General features: G+C 37.6%; 1 protein-coding gene across 5 annotated transcripts in view; it reads right to left on the bottom strand.

Moving 5' to 3' along the window:
- INPP4B (inositol polyphosphate-4-phosphatase type II B) overlaps nt 1–13,499 on the bottom strand; it is a 364,993-nt gene that overhangs the window by 75,860 nt on the left and 275,634 nt on the right. For all 5 annotated transcript variants that reach the window (XM_074588896.1, XM_074588899.1, XM_074588900.1 and 2 more), the window contains 4 exons: nt 13,106–13,223; nt 8,444–8,584; nt 5,197–5,294; nt 741–853 (listed from right to left, as the gene is read on the bottom strand). In XM_074588896.1, the coding sequence (XP_074444997.1) occupies nt 741–853; nt 5,197–5,294; nt 8,444–8,584; nt 13,106–13,223 (470 nt within the window). The remainder of the gene's footprint in view (nt 1–740; nt 854–5,196; nt 5,295–8,443; nt 8,585–13,105; nt 13,224–13,499) is intronic.

Below are 13,499 nucleotides of genomic sequence, written 5' to 3'. Positions count from 1 at the left end.
AGTACCCTAATTAAAGAAATTCAAAAGTTGAGTGCAGCAATATTAAACAAAAGCCAGAGCAAGCAATCATGTTCTGCATCATTCCTCAAGGGTTACGGACACTAAACAACAAAAGGAAGATATTTTGAATAATCAAATTTTATATTATCAAAGAATGTGTATGATTTAAAAAAAAAAAAAGTTAGTAGCTGAATACCGTCTTCCCTCTTTCATATGAGGTCGTGTATTTACAGCTATGTGTGACTGTCCAAGGAATTCCTCTGCCTAAAAACAGGCTCAGTTAGCTAAAGGAAAAATACGCTCCAAACAAAAAGCAAGCCTCTGTTACCCTGTTACACAACTTGCTGAGATAAATAAAAAATCCTGCATCTGTGACAGAAAAACACCAAGCAGCAGCACAGGGCACAGACTGCCTGGCTAGAAGCTCTGCAGAAAAGGGCCTGGAGAATGCAGGGGACAAAGCGACCAAAACCATCTCTTGCATTGAATTCTAGCCAGTTCTACCAGTTAAAGTGAGAAAAAGAAAATATCTGTAATTTAAGTGTAGGAAGAAGAGATATATTCATGAGTGGGATGACAGGCCATCAGAACGGAAATGTTAGAGAGCCATTTCAGCATATCTATCTACTTTAATCATTGAGTTTTCCAATCATATCCTTAGAATCCATTACACTCAGACTATCAGCAGGCATGTGAAAATTAGTTCATCATGTGAATGTATTTGAAAGAAGAGAGCTTACCGTCGCAGCCAGCCACATGATTTCTACATTCTTTCTCTTTTTGGCCTGGATATTTTGATGGAGATTTTCTAGCAATCCCTTTAAATCATTTTGTTCTTGAAAATGTGGTAGACCTGGGAAAATAGGATGATAAGGTTGCTCATTTTGGTAAGGTTGATGGTAGTTATGCTGAATAAAGAATGCCCATATTAAACAACAAGTCTATTATTTACAGCCTTATTTCGGAACACAGGATGGAAAGTACATGCTAAATATTTAGGGAATAAGCAAATCTTATTTCTTTCTAAGTATTGGGTTGTCTTCCCTAAGATCTTCACCATGGAAAATTAAACTGTCTTCAACTTTTATCTTATAAATGGATGCTGAAAACATTCAAATCTCTGCTATAGTTCTGTTCATTGACTATTATAGACATTCAATGGAAATGAGCAGAGAAATAACTGAGTGTATTAAAACCTGCTTTGATGAGATGATTTTTTTTTATTTCAATAAAAAATATTTTGCTTTCTTTTTTCAAAATAGAACACCTCATTTTTGTTTTCAAATGATGTTTTTGTTCCTAAAATAACATAACAGGAGGGTTAAACATCACTAAATACACCCCCCAAAAAACCCCAAAAAACCCCAAATCCAAACCACCTAACAAAGGCTATTTCTCCATCTGAAATTAAGTGCGACTTTAATTTTGAAATAATAATTTCAGGTTTACTTAAAATCCAAAATTTTACCTACTTTCCCTGGGTATGACAGCTGAGCTGAAGTTTTATTAATCATAGATGTCTAGAGGGAATTCAAGAATAGACAATTTAATTTTCTCTTCTGCTTTATGTGATTATTTTTTTTTTTATAGGAGGGTTTTGTTCTAATGTTACCTTTATCTTCATTTTTGAAAACACGTAGAAAGAACCAAAACCTGTTTTTTCAAATTATTTCTTCTTATGGTAGTGAAGCAAAAAGAAATTTAATAATAGTTATCACCAAATAAAGGCTCAGAACCAGTTGAAACCAAATTAAACCAAACTGCTAAAGTGATACATTTTTCAACAAGAAAAAAAATAGGACGTTCCATCCAGTGGGAAAAAAAATCCCACCCAACCCAAGTCCCAAACCCTAAGATTTATATTCAATTCAAAGAGTAAAAATGAGGCAACTACTAATGCAGGTCAAAATCCATTCTCCTAAGCTGATCACAGCTGGAATGATCCCTCTTATCAACAGGCTTTTACCTTTTATCTCTAATGAATTCTGCAGTTCCCCTTATCCATCATTCATAGTAAGAAGTGATTTAAATATACTCAAAAAGAACTATTCTAAAAGTATCTAAGTTGCCTTACCTTCATAAAGGTACTACCAAAAAGAAAAAAAAATGCAGAAAAAGTACATTCAAACTAGTTTTGTAATGATCTTCATGAGGATTGTTTTACCTGTGTATTACAATTCCTGATCATAACAATTAGATGATGCAGAGCATATCTGCTCCGCCTGGATGCGTTCCTGTGTAACCTGCTCTGGGTGACCCTGCTCTGGCAGGGGGTTGGACTAGATGATCTCCAGAGCTCCCTTCCAACCCTATGATTCTATTCTATGATTCTATATAAAAATAAATCACAACCTGCTAAGACTATTATACTGCATCTGCCTCTAAAACACATAGCATACGACGAGTACTCTAAAAGAATGCTTCCAGATTATGAGAACGTATCACTAGGTAAATGTTCCTTCAGTTCACAGCAGAAAATGCATCATCTCAGAGAGATGACCTCACCGTAGGTAAAACAAGACCCTCCTAATTTATAATATTGCCAAATGAGCTGCATCTTGACTGGATGGGATCGATTGCTTAAATTCCTTGTGTCACAAAGTAATATTAAGCTGTCAAATCATTCTTGCAGATTATAAGGGGGAGAAGCCTGGAAGTTCAAAACAGACTCATAGACTTCATGTTGAAAATGCAGGTACTGCTACATGTGTTATGATGCTATGGAAGAAAATTTTTATTTGCTTGCAGGATTTCTAAACCTGGCATGCATCCCTCGTCTCACATGGGGCAATACTTTGCAACACCGATTTGCTGCGGGTGTTAGGTATCAAACCAGCAACACCAAATATCACTCACGACATAGGTTTCTCTGATTTTATGCTTTCAGCTGCTTAAATTGAGTTCTAAGCCATTCTCTTCAATTAGTACTAAATACTACTAAACAACAATCATACATTTTTGTACCCTTACTATCATTAGCTATTCTATAAAAGCAACACTATTTTGATGCCTAAACCAGAACTACATTTGGTTGGCATTTTTGGTAGGAATCTTTCTGGAAGCACATTGTTATTTATTGTTTTCAGAATTTCCCATTAGAGAATTAAAGAGATTCAGAAACAGGAGAGTGACAGAGTGCATATTTACCTAAAAGATGACAGGAAGTCATTGTTTGGCATATGTAGTTACACGCAGCTGAAGACTTTTAACAATTGGGGAATAGAGAGAAAGCTAGGATATTACTGGCAATGGGAATTACAGAGATGAGAGAAAAACTAATAGCAAAGGTGGCAATACCTTTATGAGAGTGGAAAATAGAATTTTTTAAAATGCAATATATAAACGAAACTGCAGGTAAGTCAGGCTGCCTAAGGATGGTGGATGCAATAGCCTGGCCTTGCAAGTCCTCAAATTCTGTCTGGCTTTACGAGCGCTATTTGTAACTACCAGCTTTGTGAACCGGGTTCTGCATTTATTTTATAGCACAGATCTGGCACTACAGGAAACTGCCTGGAAAGGTGTGACAAAACCATCAAGGAGCCATCAATATTGAATGGCTCTCACTTGGCTACAATACCAGGGCTGCTGGCAGCTGGAATGGAGGTTTTCTTCCTAAGAACTTGAGCACAGAGGTGGGGGAGCAGAGGAGGAACTGAAGTTCTCCCCCAGCTGAACAACTTGGAAAGCTTCACTTTTTTCCAGGGACCTGATTTAAAAGGCACGTTCCTCAAAGCCCAAAGAGTGACTCTGTATAATGGCAGGGAGCTACTGGGAAGGGACATGGAACAAGGGGCTGCTTTGTGTTCCGTAAAAATTTGGACAAAGAACAGACTCAGATCTTAGAGGTAGAGAAAAAGCGAGAAGGTAATAATAACCAGAAGAGACATGATGAATTAGACAAGCACAGTTCTCAAAAGCCTGCACAGTCTGGAAGAAGTCCAGGAAGCCTGTGTGGCTCACTAATAATCCTTCTGCAGGAAGACAGTACAAGGGTTAGTTGCTGTTAATGAAAAGCAGCCAATACTATCTGCATGCAAATTTTTGCTTTTATATAATCAGATCCATTTAGGAGGTAGCAGATCTACCTTAGACCTAACCCCAGATGAGGTTAGTTTTTCAGGATGCTTTCTTGGCAGGATTCCCCTAAATTAATTACTAACTTCTTGTATTAATTTCTCTGTAGAAATCCTAGAAATACTACAGATGTGGGTGGATGGATGGATGGGCATACTGCCCACCATTTAGTAACAGAGCTTTCACTTCTGTCAAAATTATTAGCAAATGAAAATCATCCTGATATAAAAGATAAGCATGTACACATATACAACAACACATTACATATAACTACAAGTACACACATGTAATGGATAATTTGCAAAAGTAATCAACCCAAGGTGTTCGGTAAGAGAACAGAAGCTTTGCAGCAGTATTCACTGTGAGGAGTTACACACGTGTCCTGTAGGACGATAGATCTTTAGATTCAAAAGATTCACACACAGCCCTTACCCAAGGGGAAGGAGCAGAGACCTAAATCCAAGCTATTTAAAATCAGGCTGTAAAATCTGCAACACTTGGGAATACAGTTTTGGCATTAAGACTGCTTTATCAGGATTAGATTGATACAAATAGTCTTTTCAGTGTTTGCTTTCAACAAAGTAACAGAACAGTAATGTTTATGACACCAAATTTCTATAAAATTGGAACATAGGGCCTATTCTAATAGAATCATGTTATTAATATCAGTGACGTTATGATGTGGCTCGCTGCTTGCATTTCCATCTGCAGATTTCTCAGTGGTTTGCCATACCTTAATACATATTCAAAATAAGAATAGAGGGAATGACTGAAACTGATGAAAATTCCCACCGAGTATTCCTGTACAAATATAGTAGGTACAGACTGTCCTCTACTTGAAATATTAAAAAGCATATTATATTAATAATTTAAAAGAGCTGTTTAGTTCATCATTACTCTGTTTCACTCTCCCTGTAGTTTCTGCTATGGCCTTGGGCCTGCTACTGACTTCAGCAGGGCTCTGTACAGGCACAAAGTGTTTAACTTTATGAAAAAAGTTATGGGATTGAGGCCTAAATCTAAGAGCTGCACCCTAGTATTGTGCTAATATTACTATCTTAGAATCTTTTGCTTATCAGACCTTTTCAAAGCCATTTGGCTATTGCATTACTTTGTACTCACAATCAGGAGGCATTTTTTCTGTAAACAGCTTGTAATATTCTTTTAGAAGTTCTAAGTTTTCCTGGTTAATGTTTTCCTGCAACGTGGTATCTCCAAACCTGTAAAAAAAACATAGTAAAATGATGAAAAAAAAACCAAAAAAAACCCACAAAAAAAACCCCAAACCAAAACAGAGCTACATTATTCTTCAGAATGATTTCTTTGCATAAAGAAATAACTTTTTTTTTTTCCTAGTGTTGAAAGTACTAGGCTTTTTCAAGCGTACAGTTGCTGATCTTTCATGTGCTTTGGAACTAATATTTGGGAGCGAAGTCATCACTCATGGATAATTCTTCTGAAAACTTATGGACAAGTAGTCCATTTACAGACAAACATTCAATGAAGCACATATTCTTTGTCCCTTCACAAAGCCTGAATAAATACAAGGGCTCTTTGTGGGAACTTCAAATGGCACCACAGGCAAGTTACGCCAACCCTTTTGCTACTGCTGCTGTTGCTTAGGTATATTAATTTCTACCAGAGCTGGACAATACTGAAGCCACACAAGTTGGAAGAGATGCAAGTGTCAGGCGGAAAACCTTCTGAAGAACCAATTTCTGCTCCGGTCTGAGAGTATTTGCTATAAATTGATTACTTCTCTGGGCCCTTTCTGCCCTACACTGCTCCTGAGTTGTTAGTTATCTTGGTTTCTTGTGTCTGAAACTAATGAGAGAACCATTTCTCTGCTGTTGAGCAGTAATTTCACCATTAAGCTTCACAGAGCTGTGACCCTCAGGCCACCGGACTTCAGCTGTCTGCATTTAAGCTTGCTGCAGCACACAGACCTCAGCGGTTGCTTTGCAGTGCTGCAGCTGGCTCAGGAGCATGTTACGGGGGGCTTCTTGCAGCAGTCAAGTCTGCTGGGAACACATCACCCAAATCCTCATTATCTTGCACCTCACAGAAAACCCGGACAACAGCAGAATGTCGTTATGCTTAGCCATGAACTGCCTATAGCTATACGGGCAAATATCTTTCTCTCTGAGATCAAAATTTCTACAACAGTCAAGTTTCACATATGCTAAAAAAAAAAAACAAAAAACAAACAACCCCAAACCCACTCTCCTGGTACCTCTACTACAAGAGATATGAATGAGTGCAAAGACAGGAATGTCCTTTAGGCAGTTATGGCCAAGTTTTTGCAAGTCATCTTTAAAATAGCATTGAAATGAAGAAAAGGAAGACAGAAAAGGAAATGGAGGAGTACAAAGAGAGAGGCACGGACAGGTTAAATGAGAAATTCAGGTAGACAAAAGGGGACACAAATCAGAAGATACTAAACACACTGCTACACCATGCAGAAGGGAATAAAATACTTAAATGGACCAAAGAGGGAAAAGACTCAGCTACTTCCTCAGTGGCCATTGCCGCGCTGCGTCACGTGAGGTGAGATATATTCTCAACTGTGCTTTACTGAAAGAAGAGATGTTTGCATCTAATAAAGTCACATTTTCTAGAAATTTATCACAGAACCTTATTTCTATTCTCATATTCATTTTCCCACAAAAAAAAGCCTTTTACCAAAAAACATGTGCAGTGTTTCCAATCTCAAAGACAAATGCGCAGTTTTAGGAGTTAAGCAATAATTTTTAATTAAGTCTAATGTTTACACCTGTAAGTGCATGCGGACAAGCTGTTTCTGCATGTAATAATCCACCTTGCTTTGCTTGACAGGTATAGGTATTAATATATATCTATATTTATAGGTATACATATATTAATTTTTCATTCATGGCTTTCTTTGTGCACAATGTAAAATCACCACTGTGAACAATGCCATTTTTCCAGCCACTCCACCTGGAAGCCAGACATCTTTTTACACTGACTCCTCTACAAGTCCTGGTATACCCAGGCTATTTCTACATCTTGTCAAATCTTTCTTCAGGACATTTGCGACATATATTCTTTCCTGCCTATCCCAACCATGTATGCTCTCACAAACTTGCTTCTTGGTTACTGCATCCTCCTTTTCTCCAATTTTGGAAAAATGTGACATTTCCTAGTCACAACTGTCATGACTAATTTTGTTGGTTTTCTATGCCATCACTTTAGCCATGTCACTCCTCTCACAGCATCACTTTTCCCTTCTTTATGGCATCAAGAACAAGCTATTTTCGTTTTCAAGAATGTTTCAAGATCTCTAGCCAACTACTCAACATTTTCACTAGTAAAATGCCAGTTTTTAGTGCCTTCTGATTCAGCCTGTCTCCCATTTCAATTTTCTACCTTAATTTTCTCACACATCACCACTCTCAACTCAGAGAAGTCTCCCATAAACGTCCACAAAGTTACTCGATGGCACTCCTTAGAAGTCTTCTGTAAAAGACTCCTTTTACTCTCCCGTCTATAGAGAAGAGGACATGAAACTCCTGTTGTATTTAACTTCTTGCCTATTGTCCAAATTAATGGTTTTTCACTGTCTCCCTCTATTTCCCCAGCTATGCTTTTGCTTCTGAGTTTGTAGTGAATGCAGTCTAAAGATATGTGTTATGTCTCTTGGATGCTCTGTTAATAAAACCAGTAAAAAAAAAGAAGTAGCTGTCTCATTGTTGATGTCTACCTTACAGTTTTAGAATTGCACAAACTTGGTAATTTACACATGACCAACAGATACACTTCTCTTGGAAGAGAAAATTAATAGGTTGGTGAAACTTTGATTATTATTTTACTAATTAATTAGTTTCCGACAATCTTTTCAGAGGAGCAATATTAACACATCAGAACTTTAACATCAGCCTTCACGTTTCTACAAACATATTACTAACACAATTCCCTATTGTTAACTACCACTCCACAACCCTGGAAAAAAGCCCTAAAAAGCTGAGAAAAATGTCCAGCACCTTCAGCCCCACCTTTAATAATAATTTCAAATTTTCAAACTCATGTTTGAGAAGCCCAAAGTACTGTATATGAACAAACTTCTACACTCGTGAAATAGAAATCCATTTTATATTTGTACACAAAGGAAACTTGGAAACTGTGTGGAATAAAGTCCTGCACATGGTCACATCTTCACTTGGACTTTTTCATTATTTTGCATTGCTTCATAGCTTGTGCTTATTTCCTTTAATATATTTTAAAATACACACCGAGTCAATGTTAGATGGTACAAGAGCAAATAACAAAAAAGATTTATTTTTAATCCTGAGAGATATACTGTACTAGCACAGCATACCTGGACAGAAAGCGGAACATGATTTTTTCTTACCTCTCTGCAAGTGTTTGCTGTTCATTGATTCCAACATTAAAGAGTACTGGATACATGCGAAGTAGCTTTCCTTCTTTAATCTCTTGTGGCAGCAACTCAAACATCTTTGCTGGAAGCTGGACCTCTATAACATAATGTTCACTAGGAAAAATAAAAGTAATAAGGATGGGAATATTGATTGTTTTGCTTGAAATTATAACCTTTCTAAATTATAGAGAACATGTAGATTTATAAACCAGTTCCTCCCTTTTCCCCTTAATTGTATTGAACCATAAAATGCATCAATTCAACTTGCTTGTTTTAAGAGCATAACCAAGCTATACGGAAAAAGGCAGGTATATATAATTATACACTGTTGATACTGACTTCTTTACTGAAGTGAAAATAGGACTAGAGATGAAAACAGTAAAAAAAGTTTTCTGCTACTGAAATACCAATGAGAACACCTCCACTCTTAAAATGCATCTTGCTGAGTTACAAAAACAACTTCCTTTCAGAAGTCACAATTGATCCTGTATCCACTCTAAATGTAATATGAGCAAAAACCTTTCACAAAAGCCCAAAGCAAAATTCCCATTTTCTTCAGCGGCTGGATTTTCTCCCTGGGGATAGAAAGCATCACCAATAACAAAATTGACTCTGTGAAGATAATAATTGAAGGCTCATTACACAAACATGAATCCTATTTTAGGTGAAGTGATATGATATATAGCAGTTCTGGTTTTATGTTTGTGTTTGGTTTGACTTTATGAAAAACACGTCACTTTGGCTGCCAGTCCAAACTCTGATAATGTGGAACCCTCAAGTCGAATTTCACCTGTCTTTGAGGACTGAGGCCTCATCCACACAACAGAAACAACGGCATGCTGTTAACTTCGTTTTTATTAGCTTTCTCTCTGGTACTAGAGCAATTATCTAAGAAAAAAAGAACAGACTAGAAGCGAATCTGTTTGACCCCAGGATTTGTCATTTTAATCATCCAAAGAGGCCCAACTGATAACGAAGACTGAAATTTTCTCTCCTGCATTTGGTACACCACCAAGAAGGAAGAGTATTATAGCAACAGGAGGATCTATAGGCTACCTACAAAACCTGGCCTAGGAAGTCACACAGCTTTTGCATGTAAACTTAAGATGGAAAACTGCACTTATTAAAATAATCTATCATGAAGTCTCTCCAACGGATTTTAATCAGTCACATGCTTGCTAAAGAACCAAAATACGATCTGGATTACCCAAGTGTAGAATTTGGGGGAGAAAAGGTAGAAAACCTTGAGGAAAAGGGGCAGTTTCTGCAGTAGCTCTGACACCCTTGGCAAGCTGGAGGTGTTCGGATAAACAGCTTCAGCTTAGGAGAGCTGCTGGTCATGTTTGAACCTCTATCCTGCCCGTATATCTGCGAACTAAATGAAATAGATCCAGTACAGACTTGCGACTGCAATGTATTTATAATCAGCTTGGGCAACAGCATATGCCTTGGTACGGGCTGGAACTAGTGTCTAATCTTTGAGCAAATGCCAGATACTCCCTACTGAGGGGGGTTATCAGTTTTGAATGGAGGATACATCTCTCAGAGGAGGGGGGGAAAAAAAAAAAAAGGAAAAAAAGAAATAGTTCTACTCCCCATAAGTCTATTTGGTTTGTGTTTTGTTTAATTAATTCACCCATTTGAAGGAAATAGGAGAGCTTAGAGGATGACATTAAAAAACCCGTGCAAATGATCTTTGCACAGCAGCATTCATTCTCAGCCTGCAAGTGAGCACTCCCAGCTGCTGCCAGGAGCTATCAGAACATTTTTCTGTGATGGAGTGCTTTCATGAGGTTGAGAAGAAATGTTGGTTTAGTCTAATTCAAAGAACATACACTACTGAACCAAAATGCCACCAAATCACTGCATTGCTACATTTCACACCTCCAAAATCATGACAAATCTTTCAGTGTGTGAAAGAACATTGAGAAATGCTGACCTTTAGGCATGATAAATTAACATCGGTACCATTCGAGAGCTTCCCCTTGCCCATTTTTTTTTCTTTTCCAAAACGTTTTTTGAAGTCTCAGAGATAATCCTTAGTAACTTTTAAAAATCTGTAACCAATTGCACAATGAAAACCACCCACTTCTGATCATGTAAGGAAAAGGCTATAAAACTGTGACAGAAAGCTGTCTAGGAAGTCCAGGAATGGTACCGAAGTTGGGTGGGGAAAAAAAATGAAACATGTAGTTTCTCTCTTCTACGGTTAGACTCGGTGCAGAGAGATACCAGGTGACTTTGGCATGAGATGGATAAGGCAGCTACAACATTTTCCAATGAGAAGGAAAAATCACTACATAATTTTTAACATCTAATGATCTCTCAGGAAAACAGGGTAGAGAAATGCAGCATGCTTAAGAGAGTAAATAATAAATCATCATCTCTTTCAGAATGAATTGTATACATTTAGGTATTAAATATTTAAACGTATATGATTTCAGTAAAACAGGACTGCTTACGAATATCCCTTTCTTTGACTTTATTTGCCTTGTTCTCTGGTACTTTTTATCATCACATATGAAGACAAACAGTATCATCACATATCGAAAAACACTTGCAGTCCTGTTAGAAGGCTTCTAAGGATTGCCCCCAACCCAGCTGCAGGTCATGGACCCTGCAGCCTCTTGCAGTTGGCTAAAATCACACACTTAGTTCATTGCAATAAACACAAAACAAGTCATTTACATGCACCTTTATTTTGCAACAGAAAAAAAATGCACACATGGTCAGTCACTGTATCTCAGCTGGGAGGTGCTTTACCCAGCTGCTTCTTTCAGTGACAACTTTTTAGATCACTTCCATGCGGCTGTAAGTGCTAGTCTGATCGTGGGCTTCACTGAAAACACGCTATCAAACCTTGTGATGCCTCAAAGTTCATGAGCACAATCAAATCCATTCTATCAAAGAATTTTATAAAAGTAAGTGTTAACTACTTTTGCCTATAATAAAAGCACCTGAGTGCTTGAACAGAACTTCACTTTGCCTGGATGGTCGGGGTCAGCCACCCACGCCAGCAGGGGAGTGCAGTGCTAGCCAACACCACACTCCTTGGACTGACCTGTTTGTACACACAGAATCTCAAGCACTTCCCTAGAGAAACAATTACAAGTGAATACCCTGAACTCTGCAGGATAAGAACTTGTAGCTTAATTTTCTGTCTGGCATTTCTACAGTCTTTTAAGTCTCATTTTATTGAGCCACACTATATAGTAACTAATATGATCTAAAAATTGTGGAGTTTTAAAACATTAGTTAGACAATAACTAGGTTTGCCACTGTCTTCTCTTTTTATGGTTGACTTCCAATACTGTCTGATAGGAACTGCCTCATCACAGCTCTAACAGTAACAGCACTCCTTCACAGAAGCCTTAAAGATTTTTATTTTTTTGGTCTGATACCAATTCCACCCAGTGAATACCTGCCAGTAAGTACAGTACAGCAATCACAGGCTGTAACTCTTCTTCCTAAAGACTTGACTACTCCAGCAATCCAGAATGCCTGAGGCAGCTTAAAGCTCGAGTCTCTTTCAAACCCGGGACCTCCTAGTGTGACAGTTCAGCGTACCACAGTAATGGCAGCACGCCAGTAAATGTAGCCGCTGGATTTTTCAAGATTTTTGACTGCTGTGATTTACAAAGGATGTATTTCTTCTGTTTTATCTACACACCATAATTATTCTTAATTATTCCCAATGTGTTGCCTATCATACTCTGGCCTTCCTGCTATTTATTTCAATCCTTTCTTGGAAGGCCTACAGGATGAGAGTGAATCATCCAGAATAATTAAGTAAATCGGTGGTGAAAGCCCCCTTCAGAGGAGACATATCTTTTCTAAAAGTTGCTGCTTTGAGCGGAATTTAATTTACAGTAATCTTACAAATAATGATACTATTAAGGAAGTGATTTCTGCAAAACAAAAAAACATTCGGAGCTTCACACTGGAATAATGATGAAGATGAAAAGCCCATTCCTCCTGTGTAACAATCTTGTTAACCCTCTTATAGCCACAATTAGTGAAGTATTTCAGTTTATATCCTGATATTCAGCAGTGCTTATGTGAGACGCGTATTGTATTAGTGGCTTTATGCAAGGATTTCTGCAGGTTGCGTCCAGTGTGATCTTCAGGAACTAAGATAGGTTTCATTTTTCAAAAGTGACCACTAAGTTTTGGCATCTGAGTTTTTCAAGTTTCCATCTTAAGACCATCAAGGTCTAACTCTCAGAAATGCAATTTCATTTGTCACACTGAAATACAAGTTCTGGACACCTCAAAAACAAGGTTTCTTCAGTCAGAGGCCACTTTTGTAAATACTGACCTTGTCACTTCTTTTTGATTCAGTATCTATATATGAAAAATGCAACAGGAACTCTGCACAAGCCAGACACTGCTTTGATTAATTTGTATTAATAATTGGAGCTTTTAGCTTTCCATCAGGAAAGTACCCCAGAGTCCATATTACTACTAGCTTTACAAATCCCTACTACCTCATTACACCTCCATTCGCCTCATGAAAAGTAAAACTACTGCACTTTCCATCTAATAGAACTCAGCAACAAGAAAATCATTATCTGGATTTTCATGTGCTACAGATTAAAACTACGTGCCATGGACTCCAGGAAACAAAGTTCTTACCGCCTTCCTGTTATAATAGGCAAAAAATCTTCTGATTTGGCTTCAATGACTTTAAACATTACTTTCTGCAAATCTGAAATTCCCACAGCCATGTCTTCTAGCATCCCCGCTTCTTCACCTATACGAAAAGATTACAGAGGTTATTAAAGAGTAGACAGATCAGTCACTGAATAGGCCATAGCAAAGCAATATGGGGATTATATTTTCCAGTCTGTGCATCTAAAAATCACAGCCTTAAATCCACATTAAAGTAACCTACATAAAAGCAGACTGATTTTTAGAACTGCTGACAATTCTCTGTGGCCTAAATGACAACTATGAGTATTAAGCGCCTCTGAAAATCAGCCTGCTCTATATGTGCATAGAATAACCTCAGAAAAGACATTTTCCTCTA

Source organism: Larus michahellis, chromosome 5 (assembly GCF_964199755.1).
Source record: "Larus michahellis chromosome 5, bLarMic1.1, whole genome shotgun sequence".
In the NCBI taxonomy this organism is placed as follows: domain Eukaryota; kingdom Metazoa; phylum Chordata; class Aves; order Charadriiformes; family Laridae; genus Larus; species Larus michahellis.
Note: the sequence above shows the minus strand (reverse complement) of the source record. Positions and strands in the feature narration are given on the sequence as shown.